The sequence below is a fragment of the Nerophis lumbriciformis genome, linkage group LG17, assembly GCF_033978685.3.
Source record: "Nerophis lumbriciformis linkage group LG17, RoL_Nlum_v2.1, whole genome shotgun sequence".
Taxonomy (NCBI): Eukaryota; Metazoa; Chordata; class Actinopteri; order Syngnathiformes; family Syngnathidae; genus Nerophis; species Nerophis lumbriciformis.
The window spans coordinates 25,671,051-25,697,109 of NC_084564.2; the positions used below are offsets into that span (position 1 = coordinate 25,671,051).

General features: G+C 40.0%; 1 protein-coding gene across 2 annotated transcripts in view; it reads left to right on the forward strand.

Moving 5' to 3' along the window:
- The window catches only part of rsrc1 (arginine/serine-rich coiled-coil 1), a 300,071-nt gene that overhangs the window by 210,234 nt on the left and 63,778 nt on the right, over positions 1-26,059 (forward strand). For both annotated transcript variants that reach the window (XM_061972977.1, XM_061972976.2), the window contains one exon: positions 15,195-15,266. In XM_061972977.1, coding sequence (XP_061828961.1) covers positions 15,195-15,266 — 72 coding nt within the window. The remainder of the gene's footprint in view (positions 1-15,194; positions 15,267-26,059) is intronic.

Here is a 26,059-nt window from a genome sequence, read left to right on the forward strand (position 1 = left end):
TATATATATATATGTATATATATATAAGGACACAGCTGCAATATATATATATGTGTATGTATGTATATATATATGTATATATATGTGTGTATATATGTATATATATATATATGTATATTAGAGATGCGCGGTTTGCGGGCACAACCGCGGAGTCCGCGGATTATCCGCGAATCGGGCGGATGAAATTTAAAAAAATTAGATTTTATCAGCAGGTCGGGTCGGGTCGGGCGATTGAAATTTAAAAAAATTAGATTTTAAATAGATTCAGGCGGGTGGCAGTTAAACCAATTCGGAAATATATATACATAGTTAAATGTTGTTACCCACATACGAAAAACGAGCAGGCACCTGCAGCATATGCCACAACAGAAGAAAAAAAAAAAAGAGATGGACACTTTTACGGAGCGGAGAAGGCCCCCGACGCCTCGCCGGGGTCCGGGACCGAGGCCCCTTCCCCCGAGAGGGCCCCACCGGGAGCCGTAGCTGAGGCGATCCGCGAGAAGGGCCCGACGCACGTCCAGGGTCACCACCGCGCCCACCGCACCGACACCCCGCCTCGTCCGCCTTCGCCGCGGCCGGCGTCACGCGCAGCAGGTAAGCAGCTTACCTGCCCGCCACCCCCGTGGCCGGGGGCTCGTAACAGGGGTCACTCCGCGCGCTCCGCCCGCGCAGCTTACCTGCCCGCTACCCCTATTGCCGGGGGCGCGTAACAGGGGTCACTCCGCGCGCAGTGCTCTCACGAAAGGGGTGGGGCTCACCCTGGTTGATATAGACAGCAGCTAGGACGGTGGCCATGGAAGTTGGAACCCGCTAAGGAGTGTGTAACAACCCACCTGCCGAATCAACTAGCCCTGAAAATGGATGGCGCTGGAGCGTCGGGCCCATATACCCTTGCCGTCGCCGGCAGCGAGACGCGCTTGGAGGTGCGCTCAGCGCGGCTCCCATATGATTGCGCACTGGTGTGCGTCTGGGTCGTGACAGCGTGGCACGCGAATGCTGCATTAGATCAGTCTCTTTTCTTTAACAGGCAAAAGCTTTATAACCTCACTAATGCCTTGCATCGTCTATATTAGATATATAACAACGGGCGGATGGCGGGCGGATGCGGTTCTGATCAAATGTTAGATCGGGTGGATTGCGGATGGTTGACGACTTTCTGATGCGGTTGCGGATGAAATAATTGCCTATCCGCGCATCTCTAATGTATATCTATGTAAAGTATGTATATATAAATATACTGTATATGTATTTAGATATATGTATATATATATAAATACATATACAGTATATAAGTAGTATATATTTGAGTGAATCTAAATACATTTGACGACAGCACAAAGTTAAATTCAGACAAATTAAAAGCTCTGGAAGTTTTTGCAAACCACTAGTTTACAATATTCAACTTAAAAAATAATAATATTAATGTTATATGATTGTGCTTACTACATTCAGTGTATTTAAACTTTAATCTACAATCAAGAAAATTATTAAGATATTGAGAAATGTGTTATTAAAATATTTCAGTGTGCGTGTCGTGAATCTATACAACAGAACAAAAGAGTTTATTTTTTGAACAGAACTACTGAAATAAATCAACCTTTCAAATATTAGACAAAGAGAAAGAAGTGTGTGTTATTTTCAACACAGCTGTCAACCTCAGTGCATCTGCAAAATTTTGCTATCATAATTCTAACCCGCATTATGTGTAGTTGCCAACATCTCTCATTTAAGTTGGACAGATGTGATTTCTTAGTTGTCAAAACAACATTCAAGTTGAGGTCAGCGTGTCAACCTCGTTTTCTGCCTCTGCTCCTTCAAAGCCATCCCTAATTGGTCGGCTGTATCTCAATGTCTGAGCTGTTTATCTGTGAAATATCCTGTGGAATCTTGTCCTTTTTTACGATGAGCATATAAAACATTCAGCATGCATTAAAGCAAGACCTTTGCTGAAGCCTTCCACTCATGTTGCCTGTGCAGTGTGCCACCTAGTGGTTGTAGTGAGTGTTACTTCTGCCTGAGGTCAGTAGAAGCTGCTGCTGTGCACCTGTTGCAGAGAGGTCTTAAAGAAGATGCTATTTTGGTTCTGTAGAATCTGTAAATAATTCCTATCGATTTTTATTGTATTTTGGTCTTGTAGAATCTGTAAATTATACTTTTTTATTATTATTGTATTGATCAGCTGCAGTCCCATTATAAATGCACTCTCTTCCTATCATTTATCATCTGTTCTGTTGTTGTTCTTCCTCATCGCCGTGCCGGACTTATTGAAAGGAACATTTTTCCAGTGACGGCACGGGGCCTCTAACATTGTGCGAGGCTGATTCTTCTCATGCGGTTTGTTATGATTGGCGGCCTGTGCCCACGACACCCACCACCGCCGAGCACCAACCACGCACTCAAACAGGATGTTTTGCGCATTGGTGGTGGTACACGCCAACACGTGCCCTCTTGTATTCAGACATGGAGACGCGCACGCACGCGGGCTAAGTGAATAACTGTTGCGCTGACCTCAGCGGGCCGGTTTTTACATGTCGTATATTGAGTTGTTGCGAAAACGTGGGCTGGATGCTGCTCTTTTGTTGTTCTCTTGCCTCTCAAACTCCATAATAGAGCTTCTTCCGTCCTCCCCGTCGCCCCCCCTGCCCCACAATCCCTCCTTAATAACTCAGCTTTGGATTTAATTGCTTATCTGTGTATAAACGTATTAACCCTGCATTGTATCTGTTTTGCTGTGGTCCCAGGGGCCTTCCCCCCCTCCACACGACAAACCTCTCTGACGTCCAATGAATAGTCCCTCTCCGCGCAGTAATAGGGAATCAGCATCGAGGCGGTGAGCATTGGCAGCGTGTAAAGAGATAAATCAGATTGGGGTTCTTGCTTTGCCAGTTTATTGAATCTAAATTGCGAGCGCGTGCGTGGCCCCCGCCTGCCCTACATGGCCCATCCATCTCCTGGTTGATAATGACCCGATTCCACCTGATGGGAGTGTTATTTGACACATATACACACGGCAACCTGTTTTTTTCAATGCCACTCACATCTTCTCTAAACGACACGGCCACCATTTTTACCGATTTTAATAAAAACCCATCACAGAATTATCCCATAATGAACTGTAGCCACTTAGTCGATCGGAAATATACTTTCATGCTGTTTTTGTCATGGTGGTATTTGACAAAAGTGAGTCCACCGCTCCCATTTCAGTTGCTCCTCCTTCCTTGTGCTTGAGGATGCCCCCCCCCACAGGTGCTTAATTGGGTCAGGGCCGGGGTCGGCAACCCAAAACGTTGAAAGAGCCATATTGGACCAAAAAATGAAAAGCCTTATATAAGTCTTATAATGAAGGCAACACATGACGTAAGTGTCTATATTAACTATAATAGCCTACTATCAAAATTACTTTAAAAGTCTTATATAAGTCTTATAATGAAGGCAACACATGACGTAAGTGTCTATATTAGCTATAATAGCCTACTATCAAAATGACTACGTGTCACAGGCTGAAGCAAATCTTCATTGACAGAAATGTTGATATGCAATATTTATTTTACACATTTTTACAACAATAGAAACCAACAGTAAATCAGGCTACTCAGAAGGTGAGATAACTCCTGGAAAAAATGGCTTTTAATGGCCAAAGGTATAGATGTGTGTGTCCAAGTTAAAGGAAACAGCAGGTTGTCTTCTTTTAATAGATTTATTACAATATTTGGCGAGCTAGGTAATGTTTGCTGTCGTCTGGAACAACATGGCACACTATCTGAAATGCAGCCACATTACATACAGATAATGTGTCATGAGACATGCATAACTAAGTTATATACAAAGGATAAAAGTAAAGGAAATTAAATGAGCTCAAATATACCTACTAACGAGGCATAATGATGCAACAGGTACATATAGCTAGGCGAAGTTGGTAGAGTGGCCGTGCCAGCAATCGAAGGGTTGCTGATTACTGGGGTTCAATCCCCACCTTCTACCATCCCAGTCACGTCCGTTGTGTCCTTGGGCAAGACACTTCACCCCTTGCTCCTGATGGCTGCTGGTTAGCGCCTTGCATGGCAGCTCCCGCCATCAGTGTGTGAATGTGTGTATGAATGGGTAAATGTGGAAATACTGTCAAAGCGTTTTGAGTACCTTTAAAGTAGAAAAGCGCTATACAAGTATAACCCATTTATCATTTATTTACATAGCATGTTATCATTGATTAGCTTGCAGTCATGCTCTGACCAAATACACCAGCTTAGCCCTCCAACAAGTCAATAACATTAACAAAGCGCACCTTTGTGCTTTCACGCACAGTATAAAACGTTTGGTGGACAAAATGAGACAAAGAAGGAGTGGAAGATTTTACATGTAAACAAAAAATTGCGTCACAGTCCACACTATGGTGAGTTCGCCGTAATTAGTAGGACAAAACGATGTTCACCAAATACTCTCATCGGTGAAGCATACACACAAACATATTTAACAATTGGGAAGGTTTGTGTCATGTTTGTCCTCAAACAAAAAACATACTGAAACAAAAATTTATTTTTTCACCCATTTTTTTTCATTCTCAATCCTTTTTTAAAAATGCTCCAGGGTGACAATAAAGAGCCGCATGCGGGTTGCTGACCTACGGGTTAGGTTCGGGGTTGAGTAAGGGTTAGATTAGGGTCTGGAGGAGACATACTTGTCCACTCTATAACTTTCCCCTGCAACTTGAGGTCATGTTCTGCTTCACCGTGTCACAGTACATGTCAGAATTCATGTTTTACCTCAATGAACCACAGCTCACCTCGTGCCAGCAGCACTCACGCTGCCCTGGAATAACTACTGATACACGGTGCAAAGATGAGTGATGAGAGGAGGCCAATTTTACTTGAGATAAAACTGAGGTAATTTGTTGGCATTGCAGTGACATGCTTTCTTATCATCGGCGCACAGCAAGTTTAAAATAGCATTTTAAAGCAAAGCACATACTGGGTTTCCACTGGGCATTACAAAGCAATAAATGAACTCTGCAAAAATTAAGGACTTAAATGGCATTGAATTGGATGTCCAGAGACATTAAAAATGTTTATACAATTGCAGGACTGCTCTGATAGTAGTAAGTCAATCAATCGACCGGTAAACGAAAATGAAAGTTTGCCGTCGATAAATTGCTGCGTCTGACTGTTTCTTTTCTTCGGCTGCGGCGTTTAAATGCATAGAAACGGTCTTGTAAGGTTTGAAAGTGTGACACGCACTACCTCCATACCGCAAATGAAACGGTTCTGGGGTCCCAAATCTTGCAATTCTTTGGTGACTGTAGGCGTGTAGTCCTTAACTGTGACGTCATGTCATGTTCATGAGGAAGCTGAGCTTGTTTTTACACGACTCCCCTCAGCCGTCTGCAGTAGTGCAGTTCAACACACATGAGCAAACATTAGCAGGTCTGGTGACGCTCATCACATGACCTACGGTGGCCTAGCACAGACAACCAAGGCACATCTCACAATAGATCAATCAATCAATCAATGTTTATTTATATAGCCCTAAATCACAAGTGTCTCAAAGGGCTGCACAAGCCACAACGACATCCTCGGTACAGAGCCCACATAAGGGCAAGGAAAAACTCACCCCAGTGGGACGTTGATGTGAATGACTATGAGAAACCTTGGAGAGGACCGCATATCTGGGTAACCCCCCCCCTCTAGGGGAGACCGAATGCAATGGATGTCGAGTGGGTCTGACATAATATTGTGAGAGTCCAGTCCATAGTGGTTCCAACATAATAGTAAGAGTCCAGTCCATAGTGGGGCCAGCAGGAAACCATCCCGAGCGGAGACGGGTCAGCAGCGCAGAGATGTCCCCAACCGATGCACAGGCAAGCGGTTCACCTCGGGTCCCGACTCTGGACAGCCAGCACTTCATCCATGGCCACCGGACCTGTGTGTCTCCCCCCCCCCCCACAAGGGAGAGGGGAGCAGAGGAGAAAAGAAAAGAAACGGCAGATCAACTGGTCTAAAAGGGGGGTCTATTTAAAGGCTATAGTATACAAATGAGTTTTAAGATGGGACTTAAATGCTTCTACTGAGGTAGCATCTTTAATTGTTACCGGGAGGGCATTCCATAGTACTGGAGCCCGAATAGAAAACGCTCTATAGCCCGCAGACTTTTTTTGGGCTCTGGGAATCACTAATAAGCCGGAGTTCTTTGAACGCAGATTTCTGGCCGGGACATATGGTACAATACAATCGGCAAGATAGGATGGAGCTAAACCGTGTAGTATTTTATACGTAAGTAGTAAAACCTTAAAGTCACATCTTAAGTGCACAGGAAGCCAGTGCAGGTGAGCCAGTATAGGCGTAATATGATCAAACTTTCTTGTTCTTGTCAAAAGTCTCGCAGCCGCATTTTGTACCAATTGTAATCTTTTAATGCTAGACATAGGGGGACCCGAAAATAATACGTTACAGTAGTCGAGACGAGACGTAACGAACGCATGAATAATGATCTCAGCGTCGCTAGTGGATAAAATACAACGAATTTTAGCGATATTACGGAGATGAAAGAAGGCCGTTTTAGTAACACTCTTAATGTGTGATTCAAACGAGAGAGTTGGGTCGAAGATAATACCCAGATTCTTTACTGATTCGCCTTGTGCAATTGTTTGGTTGTCAAATGTTAAGGTGGTATTATTAAATAAATGTCGGTGTCTAGCAGGACCGATAATCAGCATTTCCGTTTTCTTGGCTTTGAGTTGCAAGAAGTAAGCGGACATCCATTGTTTAATTTCATTAAGACACGCCTCCAGCTGACTACAATCCGGCGTGTTGGTCAGCTTTAGACACAACTATTTCGTCTCTGACGTTCTCACAATAAATGAATTGGAGTTCCTTCAGCTGCCTGACACTTTATACATAACTTGTTCTCTACTGTACCCATTTTAAACAACAGAGAGGGTGTAAAATACAATCTATTCAAGATGTTTCATTGACTTGACTTATTTTTAATGCATCTAAAGCAGTGGTCCCCAACCTTTTTTGCATCACGGACCGGTTGAATGTAGGCATTATTTTCAGGGACCGGCTTTCCACTTGTGCCAGATAAATACATCAAAAATAAGTGCACGAAAAATACAACTCACTATAACGCTGAATTAGTGGGAGTCCTGGACTTGTTTATTTGCAATGAGATGCAGATGGAAATCGGCCTTTGGCTACAATCTGTCACATTTATATTTTATATGTTCATTAATGTGCATTGTATCATGTCACAAAGTTATACCAAATATAACAAATGGCAACTTACTATGAGGAGTTTTATTGTACATCTAGATGTAAACAGGCTTATTGGTATGTCTAGTGGGACAGGCGAAAGTTAAGACCGGTGGTTGGGGACCACTGATCTAAAGGATTTAAATATTCTATGATGTGGCTTTTTCTTTTTTAAAGGAAGAGTAAATGCAGTTCTATAATACACCTCACGGTGCAACCTGGACACATCATCAGTGATTCTCCCAGGGTCATAGGGTGTTTCGGGTCTTAATCAAACACCCTCACCCGGGCGACCCAGCCGAGGGTGATCAGTCCCTCAACTTGTGTCCAGGTAGCGCTCTACGCCACGCGTCCCCCCTCCGACGGTCTGCCCTGGAGCTGGGGAGTGTCCGGGCCTGGATCCTTCTCTGTCTCATCAGGTGCCGTACAGGGTACTGGCACTGTGCGTTGCACCACGAGTTTCCCTAGGCAGCCTATCTTGGTCTGATGTATCTTAAGGGTTTTTCGTAGCGCTGTATGGGTGCTCCCTTGCGACAGCTGCAGCTTGGGATGCTACCCCTCCCTGCCCCGGTTGCCGTCTTTCCGGGCTGTCAACTGTCTCTCCAGTTGTCATCCAGCCTCTTCCTGGAAGTCAATGGCGATGCCATACGACTAGTTCTATAATACACCTCACGGTGCAACCTGGACACATCATCAGTGATGTAAATACTGCATTATGTAAAGTTGTTTATGGGTACGTTTACTATCTGTACTTTGTTTGACATGTTATTGCAAATACTTTAAACCTGAGCTCTTAATTCTTAGTATACTTACTGTCACCGAGTTTTAAGCAAATCGTTTAAAAGTGAAGTTAAGTGAATTATATCGCTCTGCAATTTATCTTTTCAACTTGGACAATTTCCTTCACAAATGAAACTCTCAAAAGTCCTCCCCATCTTCAAATTTGGAGACAAACACCACTTCACAAATTACCGGCCCGTCTCCCTTCTGCCACAGTTGTCAAAAATATTGGAAACATTATTTGATAATAGACTTCGTAGCTTCATTGGAAAGCACAAATTATTATCCGATTGTCAATATGGGTTCCGACAAAATAGGTCAACTTCATTAGCTTTAAGTGATTTAATAGAGAACATTACTAATGGTATCGAGAAGAATAGTGAAGTGAAGTGAAGTGAATTATATTTATATAGCGCTTTTCTCTAGTGACTCAAAGCGCTTTACATAGTGAAACCCATTATCTAAGTTACATTTAAACCAGTGTGGGTGGGCACTGGGAGCAGATGGGTAAAGTGTCTTGCCCAAGGACACAACGGCAGTGACTAGGATGGCGGAAGCGGCGATCGAAACTAGAACCCTCAAGTTGCTGGCACAGCCGCTGTACCAACCGAGCCACGCCTCCCCCTTGCTTTGATTACATTCTGACAACAAAATGACATTTGTGTCCAAATATTGGGGTATTTTCTTTAGGGTATTTTAAATATGCAAGCGAGTAATAACCTGTGATTAATCATGAATAATCACAACTCAAGAGTGCGATTAATCTGATAAAAAATTATTCTCATAATTCATAATTCTCACTTATATCTGTCAGTAGACTCGCTATAGAAGCGCTAAAATGACAACAAAGTGTGCGGGTAGAAGACGCAGTCGAAGTGGAGGCACATAAAGAAGACCGCCCACAAAACGACGCATCCAGAAAATGCGGTCAGAAACAGGTTTAAAAACGGTTTATAAAACATAGTGTATGCAAAATTTGGACCAAAGAAACAACAATTGCATGTTATGTAGACCACAAGGAAGTGTTTTAAATACAGAAAAAAATCATGATATGACCCCTTTAAGCTGAAATTGGTCGGAATCTCGCTGTTTGATTGTAACATGCATCTTAGTTTTAGTTTTGATTTCCCATTTTAAAAAGTGGAGCCTTACTTTACGTTCAAGTGTTTTCTCTCAGGCATACTTGCTTTGTTGGCATGGAAATGGCATGGTTTGCCTGCCAAGTGTTTGAGTGTCTTCAACCGGATGTGACGTCATGGGCAACAAAGGTATCAAAATATGGCACTGTTTGATTTTACGAGAATCGATACCCAGTAGTACCAACAAAAATATGTCGCTGCCTATAAAAGTACCAAACTCGGTACCCATCACTACAGACAAGACAACTCAATTACTGTATTTTCATACTTGCTGTTGTATTGCCAGTTTTTTAGACAATAAAGCCTGTGAGTTTAGTCATTTACAGTAGATAGTAAAGGTATACAAGCTGTACATTGACTACTCTAAAGTGTGTTTAATTTATTAAGATATACAGTCAGATAAATAATTACAATTCAGGTTGTGCAGTTCAACTCCTGCTTGACTAATTGACTGATCAGGAAGGTGTGTCTCTATACTTTAGTCCGGTGTTTTTCAACCTTTTTTGAGCCAAGGCGCATTTTTTGCGTTGAAAAAATCTGGAAGCACACCACCAGCAGAAATCATTAAAAAACAAAACTCAGTTGACAGTAATTGTTGGATATGACTTTAAACCATAACCAAGCATGCATCACTATAGCTCTTGTCTCGAAGTAGGTGTACTGTCACCACCTGTCACATCACACCGTGACTTATTTGGACTTTTTTGCTGTTTTTCTGTGTGTAGTGTTTTAGTTCTTGTCTTGCGCTCCTATTTTGGTGGCTTTTTCTCTTTTTTTGGTATTTTCCTGTAGTAGTTTCATGTCTTCCTTTGAGCGATATTTCCTGCATCGACTTTGTTTTAGCAATCAAGAATATTTCAGTTGTTGTTATCCTTCTTTGTGGTTGTTGGTTGTTGGTTGTCATGTCATGTTCGGATGTACACTGTGGACGCCGTCTTTGCTCCACAGTAAGTCTTTGCTGTCGTCCAGCATTCTGTTTTTGTTTACTTTATAGCCAGTTCAGTTTTAGTTTCGTTCTACATAGCCTTCCCTAAGCTTCAATGCCTTTTCTTAGGGGCACTCACCTTTTGTTTATTTTTGGTTTAAGCATTAGAAACAATTTTACCTGCACACTGCCTCCCGCTGTTTCCGACATCTACAAAGCAATTAGCACCGGCTGCCACCTACTTTCTCTGCCGAGCTCTAGACAACACCGACACTCAACAACAACACATAATTTGCAGACTACAATTACTGGTTTGCAAAAAATATTTTTAGGTGAAATTAGACAATCTCCCACGGCACACCAGACCGTATCTCACGGCACACTAGTGTGCCGCGGCACAGTGGTTGAAAAACACTGCTTTAGTCCATGCAGTATATTGTTTTTGCAGATAATCTCAAGTTGATGTAATTAAACGTCATCCCTGGCTCAGCACGAGGGCCTACTTTCATTGTTTTAAAGGGGGCTACGGGTCCCCGTGGGGCAAGTGCAACTGATGAGAGATGGAAAAACAGTTTGATTTGCTGCTATATGGCCCCCAGGCACGATGTACTGGAGAGATGAGCGAGGAGAGGAACACGGGAAAGGGTGGGTAGAGGGCAAAAACAGAAGGAGAGAGGATGAGAGAGGCTTTTGGCGGACGGATGAAGAGATGGAGGTGGAGGATCAACAATGTTTTCTCTCTTGTTTGGTTGTCCCTCTACAGTTGTCAGTTCTTCAATTTTTCTATCCGCCTGTACCCCTCTTTTTTTTTTTTCACATCACATCATCTAATACCACTTTTGTCTCTTTCCTGCCTTCCTGTAGCCCGGAGCTAGGCGCACACATGCTCACACACAGGTGTTCTCTCACTAACACTAACTGTGCATGCTAAATACATTCTTGGCTGCAACAAGAACACTCAGTGGAGCGCAGACCTTCGCAAAGGCTGAACAGTACTGCCAAATAGTGGTACAGTATCCCTCTGTGACTTTATGGAAGTGTGATAACTACTTTTTTGCACCTGAGCGGAAGACCATTCAAGTGAGAACAAGCTCCTTTGCATCTTCATCGTTAAAGTTAAGACTGTTTTATTGCTATTAACAGTTGTTACTTAAAGAGGTCATGTGGTATTTATCGACAATTTTAAGTAAGTCTGAGGTCTCTTCTGTCCCTCCTCTGTGTCAGCCTATACAGCGGCTGCAGCCTGCGTCACCTCTGACCCACAGCATCAGACAGGCAAATAACAGTGTTTGTGCAATCTTTTTACGTTAAGTGATGCTAAATTAACCATCAAATCAAATTCAATCTTTATTTTATATAGCACTTTTCAGGCAAGTGGCAAACACAAAGTGCTTTGCACAAAAAAAGAAGACAAGAAAACATACAGTACATACAAACGCACGCACACACAGCACTATTGAGTGGACAACAACAAAAACAAAACATGGCATAGCACCGAGGATTGAGAAAAAAACGCCATCTTTAAGGCGTCCACACTGGGGAATAACTCAAATTATGCACAAAAAAAAACACATGATAAAATCTATGTAAAATAATATATATATATATTAATAAGACATTTATAAGTTAATAAAACAACATAGCATTGAGAGAATAATAGTACTAATAATAGCAATAAATAAAATAGAAAATAACACAATAATAAAACTAACAAATATAAAACAGGAGTTTAAGATGATCAGTAAAAAGCCTGATTACAAAGGTGGGGTTGTACGGTATACCGGTATTAGTATAGTACCGCGATATTAATGAATCATATTCGGTGCTATACTGCCTCTGAAAAGTACCGGTCCATCACATCTTCTTTCATTTAAAAAAAATGTATATTATGTTTATAAACTCAGGAAATATGTCCCTGGACACATGAGGACTTTGAATATGACTAATGTATGATCCTGTAACAACTTGGTATTGGATTGATACCCAAATTTGTGGTATCCTCCAAAACTAATGTAAAGTATCAAACAACAGAATAATAAGTGATTATTACATTTTAACAGAAGTGTAGATAGAACATGTTAAAAGAGAAAGTAAGCAGATATTAACAGTAAATGAACAACTAGATTAATAATTCATTTTCTACCACTTGTTCTTAGTAATGTTGACAAAATAATAGGTAGATAAATGACACAATGTGTTACTGTATATGCCAGCAGACTAAATTAGGAGCCATTGTTTTTTTACTTACTACTAAAAGACAAGTTGTCCTGTATGTTCACTATTTTATTTAAGGACAAACTTGCAATAAGAAACCTATGTTTAATGTACCCTAGTTTTGTTAAAATAAGTCCATATTTTAGTAAAAAAAACACACACACTTGAAGACACTGTGTGTGTGTTTATATGTATATGTTTGTATATTTGTATATATATATATATTATCCGTTATAGAGTGCTCAATAGATATTAGATTCCGTAGAGCGGAATATACGTTAGGTCAGGAAAAAACACAAAGGCTATTTCATCCCTACAAGCCTGTTTCGCAGGTTTTCCTGCTCGTCAGGGGATTTTATTATTTATTTATATATAATTTTAGTTTTTTAAATGTATTTATACAATCAGCATAACAGGCTTGTATGGATGAAATAGCCTCTGTGTTTTTTCCTGACCTAACTTATTTATATATATATATATATATATATATATATATATATATATATATATATATATATATATATATATATATATATATATATATATATATATATAGTCAAGGTTTCTGTGGTTTATCCGTTATACAGTGCTCAATACCGGGGTAGAGCGGAATATACGTTAGGTCAGGAAAAAACACAAAGGGTATTTCATCCCTACAAGCCTGGCTCGTCAGGGGATTTTATTATTAATTTATATTTATTTGTAGTTTTTTAAATTAATTTATACAATCTGCGTAACAGGCTTGTATGGATGAAATAGCCTCTGTGTTTTTTCCTCTATATATATATATATATATATATATATGTATATATATATATATATATATATATATATATATATATATATATATATATATATATATAGGGAGTAATAGCTCAACAATCTCCTGTTTATCCAACCAACACAACAACAACATTATAGCAAGCTTAAATGTCAACATTGAACACGCACAAAAACACACAAGACTCGTTGGTGCGTTCAAAATCGAAAAAACAAAATAAGGAAAATCATTTTACCCTGTGTCTGGGACTTTTTGTGGCATTGTTAAACACTTTGGGAGTTTCAGAGTTAGGATGTGATGTGGGGGGCCCCGCCCCTTCAAAATGACCATGCCCGTGCTTACAGGGAGTGATGTCATCACACAATTAATGACTGAATGAATAAACAAACGTTCGTACGCCAAAACATGGTCCGCACACAGATGCATATTTGGCGTGGTGTAAACGTTCGCAAACCGAAAAGAATGCAAATAGAGGCGTTCGTGAATCGAGTTTCCACTTTACTGTAGAAACACAAAAAGAGGGCCAACTTAGCCTTCATGACCTCATGAAAACCCAGACCTTCAGACGTTTGGGCGCAGCTTCTCTCAAAAGTGAGGAATATGATAGACTTTTCTCACGTTTGGTGCTCATAAAGTTGCTGTAGGGACGCACACCAATAAAAAGTAATGTTTGCATCATAGATAGTATATAGTTAGTACAATTGATTCTACTTCCATTATTTCCAATGTGGACAAAAAGTTGTTGAAACCAGAGTACAGGACCTTAAATTGCTTTAAGCATACACACAAACATCCACATACACACACTTAGGGCGAAGGAAGTAGCAGAGGGTTCAGTCATCCATGTAGAGTCATTGTTAGTAAAGATGCGGAACCTCCAGACTTAGCCATCCATAACAGCAGTGTGACGGCTTCTTTGTCTATGCCAATTAGTGAACAAAACCAGCGGCGCAGTCACACAGAGTCGAGCTCACCCTGTGGCCTCAGACACACGCACACTTATGTTTAGGTTGTGTATGTGTTTTTATGTACCATGTTTGCTTGGCAGCTATACAGCAATGGTCTCTCAATGAAGCATTTACACAAAGCCAACTCGCACATTATTCTTGTAAGGGTGTAACGATCCACAGTCCCACTCCCACAACTGTGCCCTAATGCACACATATTGTAGATGCTCTACACCCACTTGTATATCGTTAACTTCCCCCAAAAACATTGTTGCCTATACTGCACTCACTCGCCTTCCTCTCTTGAAGTTTCAACTCATTAAATGTAATGATATTGTAGACTCAATTTTACATAACTCACTCATCAAACGGCGAGATCGCAATAAAGGCGAATGGCCCCACCGAGGTCTGCGTGCTGCAAAATAAATGATGCACCGCTCACGAAAATGTAATTAATTTACAGGCAGGTATTGATAGTCCCGCCATACACAGCAGTATATATTCTCTTAATGTTGCTTAACATCTTGATTTTTTTTTTTCATTATTTGGGGCGGCGGAGGAAGAACGTGGAGACAAAACAGCTTATAAAGAGAGATGCTAAAAATGCACAGACGAGTGTTTACTCCCGCTGACTGGCTTTTCTTTCCCCTCCCTTTTTTTATTAAGTGTTTCATTATGCCAACGTGGTAAAGACCTGTGAGAGACGCGGGCGTCAAGGAGAGGAAACTACTTCTACGTTGCCACATTTAGATATTCAAATTGTATACTCTTCTACTGTCATTTATATTACATATGACAGTGATTCTCAAACTTTTTTCACCAAGTACCACCTTAGAAAACACTTGGCTTTCCAAGTATCACCATAATGACCTACAATAAGATACAGTACCGTAGTAGTCCTAAGTATTCATTAAAAACAAGGCAGAGGTTGTATTTAACCAGTATATTTAAGATGTTGGCCACTGCAACATTACACACAGTTTGAACAGAAACACAATGTTTGAATAGTTAATTTGATGATTATTTGGCGCACACCACTACTGGTACACGAACCACAATTTAAAAATCACTGACATATGATGGAGAGTATATTATTGAAAAGCCAATGACACATAATGCATTTAAAAGTAAATCTTTTAATTCTGTTTTATTTTTTTTCTCCAGCCAAGACCGATGAAGTTCTCAAGGCCAAAATAGCCAGGCAAGAGGAAGAGATGCGAAAAAAGTTGGATACAGGTGAGTTTTTGTATGTGTTTTTCACAGAAAAAGGATAATGGAAAATCATTTAAACAGATTATTAAAATATGTCATGTTTTATATGTTATATGTCTATTTAATTGTAGTATTTTATTTCATTATTTGTATTATTTAATTTATTTTTCTTTTAATTAATTGGTTATTATTAGGGCTGGCAAAAAAAACGCCAATTAACTCATTGGAATAATCGCAAAATAATATTGTATTAATCATGTATAAACAAATGAATCACTCAATTTATTTTGACCGCACATGCTCCTTTACCTTACCCCTTGATGGTTACCTGAAAGGCGGAACATGTTGTTATACGGTCAGTGATCAGGTCAGTGCATAAGTTAGTGCAAAGATGAATGAGGAGACTCCAACTGGTGTGTTCTCTCGTAAATGTCACTTCAAAATACACCCTGACTGGACTTTAGATAAAATTGTTGCCAAGTTTGGAGCAAAGATATGTAGTGCATTCAAGTAACCTGAAAGATTTTTTTAAATTAATGAATTACATTCTTACAATGTGATTGCATTTGTGTCAAGTAGGGGTCTTTTTTTAAATTAATTTAAAATAACTTCATTAAATTAATTTATCTTAATTAATATAATGAAAAATCCCAATTTAAAAGTGTAATTAATCTGATTTAAAAAAAATATCATTTAACAGCAATTATTAATATTGTTGTTGATTTTTTTCTGGCATCCAACTGAACTTTATTCAAGTTCATGTTAGCCCTAAAATGTCCTTCTTATTTCCATTTCCTCTACACATCAACTTACTTACTTACTGTATGTCTGTTTTAATTAGAAACACGTATTATAAATGTGCATTCGTTGCACTGCAGCCAGTAAATGTATCCTGCCAGTTCTGTACCTCCCCTACGGCAACAGACATAGTGCACACACACACACACACACACACACACACACACACACACACACACACACACACACACACACACACAAACAGCTCAATATACATTCAAGAGTCATTTCCACTGGATATGCTGGTGATAATAAAAATCCTCAGATAAATAATGAGCCAGGTCCTTGTTCTGACCAGAGCACCATATGAGTGTGTGTGTGTGTGTGTGTGTGTGTGTGTGTGTGTGTGTGTGTGTGTGTGTGTGTGTGTGTGTGTGTGTGTGTGGTGGGTGGGTGGGTGGGTGGGTGGGTGGGTGGGTTTCTGTGTATATATTTCTGGACTTGCTTTTTGTGTATTTTTTTTGTCTGCTTCCATGGAGGAGGAATGACAATGTGACCTTTAAAGTTAGCTGACCTTTTGGCCAAATGAAAGTCCGGCCATCAGAAACTAATTAGCCTTGCACTCATGCTTTGGTCCCCAGCTCTGGATAGAATGTATTCTCTTCCCCTCTTCTCACTTTTTTTCCTTTTCTTCTCTTTTCTTTACAATGATATTAGTCCAGTGCTACAATTATCTCAACCACTACTTCTCTCTCTACTGATGCACGCTCCTGTGCATCATTTTTGCTTTACCTCATTGTGGAAGTCAAATAGTAACTAAAAGACTTGCGTTTTGCAACGTGGAAAAGTGAAGCAGTCAAATAGCTCTTTGGTCATTAGAGTTTGCACTGCACTGTCGCCTCCTTTTTGAAAATACTTAAAAGCATCATAAAGCCACGCCCGAAAAGACAAAAAAACATTAACTACACTTTCTATAACAAGACAAAAGCATTTTTATTTTTTGAGAAATAAAGTCTTAATATTACAAACTCAAAGTCAGAATTTCCGAGAATGAAATTTAATTCCATCCATCCATTTTCTACCGCTTGTCCCTTTCGGGGTCGCGGGGGGTCGCTGGAGCCTCTCTCAGCTGCATTCGAGCGGAAGGTGGGGTACACCCTGGACAAGTCGTCACCTCAAGGACTGTAATAGTAGAAAGTAAAAATTAGTTTTTCCTTATAATACTGTATTACAACTTTATTCTCTAAACACTTCAACTCTTCTCAAAATTAAAAAAAAAAAAATTCTGTTCAGGGTGTCTCTAATAGTACTTTATATAACTGGAAGAAAAACTACTGACTGTCTTCATACATTTGAGGCATATAATCAACTCTTTGTATATATTGAAATACTTGGAAATCCAAAAATGTTATTTGATTTATTTTATTTTAGTAGATCTGCCCCCCCTAAAAATACACACATATATATATATATATATATATATATATATATATATATATATATATATATATATATATATATATATATATATTTTGAATGATAAATTATTAAAAATGTATTTTAAATAATAATTCTTATGATCATTATAACAATTAAAAATAGAGTAAAATAAAACTGTCTTTCATGACAGCGAACAAGAACTTTGTTGTCTCATCTTTGGAAAACCCACATGGTTAATGATGATGGATGTGGTTTAAGGTACAGTAAGTACCAAATATAGTTCCTTTCACTATAAAGGGCTACATAACTGACATGCTAAAATATGAATGTGTACTTCTTTTTTTTTTTTACAGTACATTAACAAAAGGCATTACAAACATTAGATTAGATTTGCTTATACATGCAGAAACACTGTTTACACAAAAGAACAGTACTTAATAACTCTACACACAGCCATAAAATAACACAGAATAATTTTTTTTATGTATTTTTGCTCCTGAAAATGAATCTGGCAGTCATTTCCCATAATGTCAATTCGTTTTTGAGTAATCGGTAGATAACCAAGTGTCCTTGGAATGCCCCCTTTCCATCGCCACACTCGATATTATGCCCCCTCTTAGTGTGATGTCATCTACAGAACTGGAGTCCATTACCCGCATAGACAGTGTGGATAAAGGTATCTAAAATTATTATTTTGATTGTGATTACTTCAAAGCTGATATGGTTAACATAATGAGAAAAAAGTTAATAAAAAACAATGACCATTTTCGGACTTCCCTGCTCTTCCATCTCCTCTTTCATAATCACCATAGCCTGTGTTGCTCTTTCAGCATTTCCTCAAGCATCTTGTAAGCGTCAGTAGAAGCTGTCGCAAATTAGAATACTACCAACCTAACTTCTTTTCTTTTTTTTCTTTTTTTTCGATCGCCGTGTCTGCACCTCTTTCTCTGTTTTTCCACAGGTTCTGACTCAGCCTTTCTCCCATTGAGGGTGCCCCTGATTTTTAGGACGCATTTGGCTTGAGTCTTTAAGATTTTTTTCCATCCAAACTCTGACTAAAACCCTTCTTTTTCAAAGTCAGAATCATTCGGTACGTGTCCATAGACTAAATTAGTCTGATTTCTCAAATAGTTTGACTCTAAATAAGCCTCCTACAACCCATGGAAACACCTTAATCCAGTGGTGTTTGGTTTTTGAAAAGTCAGACTAACATACCTGGATTATGTAATTAAAAAACAGATCTCTCGAGTGGGTGTGTGCGGCCGTAGAGGACCCTTCGGATACAACTCGGAAGCAATTACCATTCAATAAAAGCAGCAACAATTGTAATGAAGAGAACATTTTGAAGTGCATCGATCGTAGAAAAAAAGAAACTTAGATTTATTTAAGAAGGTAGCTACGAAATGTAAAATGCCGGTTTATTGGACTCCTGAACGAAATACAAATGAAATGAAAGATAATGAAGCAGGTATATTAAAGGCGAATAATAAAGCGTACACAAACCTCTTCATGCTGCTTTTGTGCACGCCAAACTGATTAACTTTCTGCACAAACGGCAAGGTAGTCCAGAACAATAGCAACCTTTTCCTTCGGATTTAAAACTCCTTCCATCAATCCACAGAGCCTTTTGAATGAACTTCGAGACATTCAAAACATTTTTACCATGATTTTCATCCGAAAATCCCTTCGAAATAATTGTCTCCCGTCGGTCTTTCTTTGCATCGGACCTGCATCTGCCACGATACATACTTGGTAGTAGCGCCATGTTTGTAGCACAATCCAGGATCAATTATTGATACTGTCTGCTATTCAACATCAGCATGGCCATTGGAGACGTAATATATGTAATCTGTGCCAATATTACAGCGGACATCACCTGAAACTAGTTTTAAAGATCCGCAGATGCCTCATGTGACGTTATTAATCAGCCGGAAAAGTAATTAATTTATCTGCGCTGAAAATTAAATAAGCGCCCCCCAGTGTACGGGAGGCACATGGTGTATGATCAATAGTCACACTAGAGAATGTGCATAGACACTTCACACGTAGGTGTGAAAGTACAAAAAAAAAAAACTATTTGAGAAATCTGACTCATTTAGTGCATGGAAACGTAGTGATTTCCTCTCGTTTGGTTCATCCCATTTTGCACGAGTTAATTTGATTGTTGAGGTTGATACTTTCCTCATATTGCTATCATCTGGAGGCTGACCCCTTCTTTAGTTGTATCGCTACAACCTGCAACAATGCTTCTGACAGACATATTGGACAATTCCTTCAAATTATGTGCAAAAATATCTCGATTTGGGACGAAGATGCTACCAAAACACATACTATGCAATATAAAATTGCCTCCAGTTTTCTTTCTGTAGATGATGTCAGCAGGCTGATGAAGGCCCGCCAACATTTTAGAGCTAAAAGTGAGTTTTCCAAAATGTGCTGAAACTGAAACTGCTTTAACAAACCTAAAATCACGATTCTGTCTATTTTGGGGGAATCCTCACGTTATTTTAAAGGGGAACATTATCACCAGACCTATGTAAGCGTCAATATATACCTTGATGTTGCAGAAAAAAGACCATATATTTTTTTAACCGATTTCCGAACTCTAAATGGGTGAATTTTGGCGAATTAAACACCTTTCTATTATTCGCTCTCGGAGCGATGACGTCACGTGTTGTGACGTCACATCGGGAAGCAATCCGCCATTTTCTCAAACACATTACAAACACCGAGTCAAATCAGCTGTGTTATTTTCCGTTTTTTCGACTGTTTTCCGTACCTTGGAGACATCATGCCTCGTCGGTGTGTTGTCGGAGGGTGTAACAACACGAACAGGGACGGATTCAAGTTGCACCAGTGGCCCAAAGATGTGAAAGTGGCAAGAAATTGGACGTTTGTTCCGCACACTTTACCGACGAAAGCTATGCTACGACAGAGATGGCAAGAATGTGTGGATATCCTGCGACACTCAAAGCAGATGCATTTCCAACTGGACTGGACAGATCAGCTTTCAGGAAAAGAGAGCGGATGAGGGTATGTCTACAGAATATATTAATTGATGAAAACTGGGCTGTCTGCACTCTCAAAGTGCATGTTGTTGCCAAATGTATTTCAAATGCTGTAAACCTAGTTCATAGTTGGTAGTTTCCTTTAATGCCAAACAAACACATACCAATCGTTGGTTAGAAGGCGATCGCCGAATTCGTCCTCGTTTTCTCCCGTGTCGCTGGCTGTCGTGTCGTTTTCGTCGGTTTCGCTTGCATACGGTTCAAACCGATATGGCTCAATAGCTTCAGTTTCTTCTTCAATTTCGTTTTCGCTACCTACCTCCACACTACAACCATCCGTTTCAATACATGCGTAATCTGTTGAATCGCTTAAGCCGCTGAAATCCGAGTCTGAATCCGAGCTAATGTCGCTATATCTTGCTGTTCTATCCGCCATGTTTGTTTGTGTTGGCATCACTGTGTGACGTCACAGGAAAATGGACGGGTGTATATAACGATGGTTAAAATCAGGCACTTTGAAGCTTTTTTTTAGGGGTATTGCGTGATGGGTAAAATTTTTAAAAAAACTTCGAAAAATAAAATAAGCCACTGGGAACTGATTTTTAATGGTTTTAACCCTTCTGAAATTGTGATAATGTTCCCCTTTAAGGTTCAGAACTATGAAATGGTTGCCAATGTTTTCAGCATTAGCGGGGCCTTTTAATGTTTGAACCGCTGACAAAAAAAGTGAGAACCGGTACACCCTTAAGTTAAAATGGCCCAAATATGCCATTTTTCTTCCCCAGTGTCATGTGACCTGTTAGTGTTACAAGATCTCAGGTGTGTATGGTGAACTGAGATGTAGGCTGTTTCGTCATATATTCAAAGAGTGATAAATCAAGAACAGCCTCACATTTTTTTAATATGCTGCCCAAAACAGATTTGTAGACTTCTGGTTGAAAGTAACAACACTTAGTCAGTCGTCTTACCTCGGGAGTCAGCAACCCGCGACTCTTAAGCCGCATGCGGCTCTTTAACCCCGCCCTAGTGGCTCCCTGGAGCATTTTAAAAAAGGATTAGAAATGGAAAAAGATGGGAGAAAAATACATAAACCTTCCCAATTGTTAGAAAGCCCAACGTTTAATATGTTTGTGTCTATGCTTCACTGATGAGAGTATCAGGTGAACATAGTTTTGTCCTACTAATTTTGGCGGTTCTTGAACTCTTCATAGTGTGGACTGTGACGCAACAGTTTGTTTACATGTAAAATCTTCTATTCTTCTTTGTCTCATTTTGTCCACCAAACGTTGTATGCTGTGTGTGAATGCACAAAGGTGCGCTTTGTTGATGTTATTGACTTGTGTGGAGTGCTAATCAGGAAAATTTGTGCATGACTGCAAGTTAATCGATGCTAACATGCTATTTAGGCTAGCTGTATGTACATATTGCATTATTATTCCTCATTTGTAGGTATTTTTGAGCTCATTTAATTTCCTTTACTTTTATCCTCTTTGTATATAATTTAGTTTTACATGTCTCATGACACATTATCTGTATGTAATATTGGCTGCATTTCAGATATTTGTTTGTGTGCCATGTAACAGCAAACGTTACCCAGCTTGCCAAAGATTGTAATAAATATAAATAAAAGAAGACAGCCTGCCGTTTCCTTTAACTTGGACACACACATATATATACGTTTGGCCATTAAAAGACAGTAATTTGTGTCTAACGACACATTATCTGTAAGTAATATTGGCTGCATTTCAGATAGTGTGCCATGTTGTTCCAGACAACAGCAAACATTACCTAGCTTGCCAAAGATTGTAATAAATCTATTAAAAGAAGACAACCTGCCGTTTCCTTTAACTTGGACACACACATCTATACCTTTGGCCATTAAAAGCCAGTAATTTCCAGGAGTTATCTCACCTTCTGAGTAGCCTCTGTTTTACTAATGTTTTCTAATGTTGTAAAAATGTGTAGAATAAATATTACATTTCAACATTTCTGTCAACAAAGATTCGCTTCAGCCTGCGACACATAGTCATTTTGATAGTAGGCTAATATAGCTAATATAGACACTTATGTAATGTGTTGTCTTCATTAAAAGACTTTTAAAGTAATTTTGATAGTAGGCTATTATAGCTAATATAGACACTTACGTCGTGTGTTGTCTTTATTATAAGACTTATGTACGGCTTTTCATTTTTTGCGGCCCCAGACAGATTTGTTTTTGGATTTTTGATCCAATATGGCTCTTTCAACGTTTTGGGTTGCCGACCCCGGTCTTACCCGAATGAGACTTTCTCTCCATCGCACACACAGGCAAAAATGCAACACACACTGCAGTAGAGGCAGGCAGTAGTATCCTCAGCTGGCCTTCCTTTCCCAATACAAGCGCGATGGAGGAGGTGGGCCACTGCTTTAGTTTAACAGCGGCTCACCCAGGGTCTCCGCATTCCCCGCAGCGTTCTCTCAGAGGTCAACGCCGCTAGAAAGTTTACACTTGAACCACTAAAGTCGAGCGGAAGGAGGAAACCTTTTAAGAGTGGAAGGAGAAAAGTGAAGAACACTACCTCCTACACGCCTCGTTCATAAATAGATCCGAGACAGGGCAGTGCGTCCGTGTTAGCGTAGCACTAATCGAAACCACCCGGATCTGATTCATGTGATGATTCGCTGTGATGTGCACGCCGTCATTGCTGGTGGAGCCCTGCGAGGAGAAGAAGAAGAAGACAAAGGGGGGTGTTTACAGTGTGTGGGGGGGGGGGGGGGGGGGGGTTGTTATCATCAGGGCCTTTCTGACAGAAAGATAAGGATCAATAACTGGCCCTGTGGCCATCAGTTAACAAAGTAGTCTCCACTTAAAAGAAATGTTTGGCTCGCTGGTTAAGGGCAGCCAGATGATGCTAGCGCTTGAAAAGGGAAACGTGTGATATGAAAGGCTATGAGAATGAGAGAGAGGAGGAGGATTCCTTTGTTAGCTGCATGCCTTGTAGTCAGGGAGATGCACTTTGTGTGCCCAGGAGGCTATTAGAACAGAGAAACCATCAGTGCAACCCAATGCTTGTGTTTATTTATTATTATTGTTGTATTGACAACTTGCAATATTGAGAGAAACGCTTGCAAACTTGACACAACATTAGGTACACTTGCACAATCACTTGAGATATCCAGCTGCCTCTACCATGACAGAGAGGTGCAAAACACTAAAAGCGAATACTGTACACTTCCTTTATCAACTATAGAAAGAAGCTGGGTAATCCAATCACCCGGAGACCACGCCCCCCTTCCACAGACGCGTAGCGTCCAGCTGACCAAAATTGAACTAAGACAATCTTTGTGTATTTTTTGCTCCTGAAAATGAATCTGGCAGTTAATTCTCATAATATTAAATCGTTTTTGAGTAATCGGTAGACAACTAAGTGCACTTGGAACGCCCCCTTTCCTCTTCTTGGTTTGATTGATTGATTGATTGAGACTTTTATTAGTAGGTTGCACAGTGAAGTACATATTCCGTACAATTGACCACTAAATGGTAACACCCGAATAAGTTTTTCAACTTGTTTAAGTCGGGGTCCACTTAAATTGATTCATGATACAGATATATACTGTCAGATATATACTATCATCATAATACAGTCATCACACAAGATAATCATCAGGGTATATACATTGAATTATTTACATTATTTACAATCCGGGGTGTGGGATGTGGAGGGTAGTGGAATTAGGTTTGGTTGTTATCATCACTTCAGTCATCAACAATTGAGAACAGAGAAATGGACATTGAAAGAGTGTAGGTCTGACTTGGTAGGATATGTACAGCAAGTAGTAGAGAGAGAGAGAGAGAGAGAGAGAGAGAGAGAGAGAGAGACAGAGACAGAGACAGAGAGCATAAGAAAAAGTATCTACATTTGATTATTAACAATCCGGGGAGGGTGTTAGTTTAGGGTTGAAGTTGCCTGGAAGTGTACTTTTATTGGTGTGACGTCATCTACAGAACTGGAGCTCATTCTCCCACATAGACAGTGTGGATAAAGGCATGGAAAACTATGATTTTGAGCAAACAAGAAGTATAAAAGGCTCGCCATATCCGGACTTCCCTGCTCTTCCATCTCCTCTTCCATAGACACCATAGCCTGTGTTTCTTCATGCTCTTTCAGCATTTTCTCTACCATCTTGAGTAAGACATCAGTAGAAGAGGACGCAAAATAGAATACTGGTGCCGACATAGCTTTTTTTTTGCTTGTTTTCGCTCGCTGTGTCTGCACCACTTTCTCCATTTTCCCGAAGGTTCTGACTCAGTCTTTCTCCACTCTGATTTGCGGGATCGCATTTGGCTTAATAAGTCTTTTAAATTTTTTCATCCAAACTCCGACCAAAAACATTCTTCTTTGATGTCAAAATCATTAAAAGGACAGCTGCAAATTACACTCCTCTCGCTTGGTCCGTCCCATTTTGCGTGAGACGGTTTGACTGGAGAGGTCCATACTTTCCTCATATTGCCATCATTTGGAAATGTATGCCTTCTTTAGTTGTACTGACACAACCTGCAACAATGCCTCTGACAGACATATTAGATAATTCCTTTAGATTCTGCATGAAAATATAATTATTCGGGTTGAAGATGCTACCGAAACGCATACAATATGAACTTGCCTCCAATCTTTTGTAGGTGACGTCAGCATGCTGATGAAGGCCTGCCCACATTTTTGAGCAAAAAGCGGGCATTCCGAAATGTGCTTAAACTCGTTAGAAAACAGGCTTAAAATCACTAGTGTGTTTATTTTAGGGGGAATTTTACTTGAATACGTAATTTTTTGTCCAGAACAATGAAACAAGTGCCAATGTTGTCTACTAATTGATTCTAGCAAGGCTAGAGCCAGCTCTCAGTATGATGCAATGCAACAACCACAATAATGAACACATTCATACACTGGTAATCACAGCAAATTATACTCCTTACCTGTAGGGGGAGCCATAAAGTACATTATTCCTCAAGGCTGCCTCACGGCACCAATATAGTCTTCTGTTTTGTTTATTTGGCCATGACAAAATATTTTCTATTTGCCATGTCGTTATATTACAGGCAATCGATATGAAACCATGTTAAGCAAGAATGGCGTTTTTGCACCCCCATGCCCCCCTTCTCCCATTACCTCAAACCGGCAGCAGATTGGGAGATCATATATTTTAATGAGACGTATAATAGCTCTTTAACCCATATCATTAGGGGAATATATATACCTAGCGTTTGCTCTTTGGGCAGCTAAACGAAAGGGACTGTTTCCCTAATTACTTAGTGTGTAGGACAGGTCAATGGGTTGGGTGTGTACCTGTCTGTGTGTGTGTCTATGTTCGCGAATTATATGACCATTAAATATTCAGCTGCAGGCACCCCTCCCTTCCCCACGTGCTCGACCCAGCTTCCATTAAGGCCTCATCGCTGTGTAACTAGCTCTGTTGTCAATCACCACACGCTCTCAATTTCTGCGCTTTGACCGTGCAATGCTAACCACCGGCCACTTCATTAGGTACCCCTGCAGAGTAGGGCTGAGTTTTGACTGATTAACAATGTGTTCATTTTTGTTGTGTTTTTTTTGTTCAGTAATTTTTAAACGTTTTAAACCAAGTACTAGTGCTGGA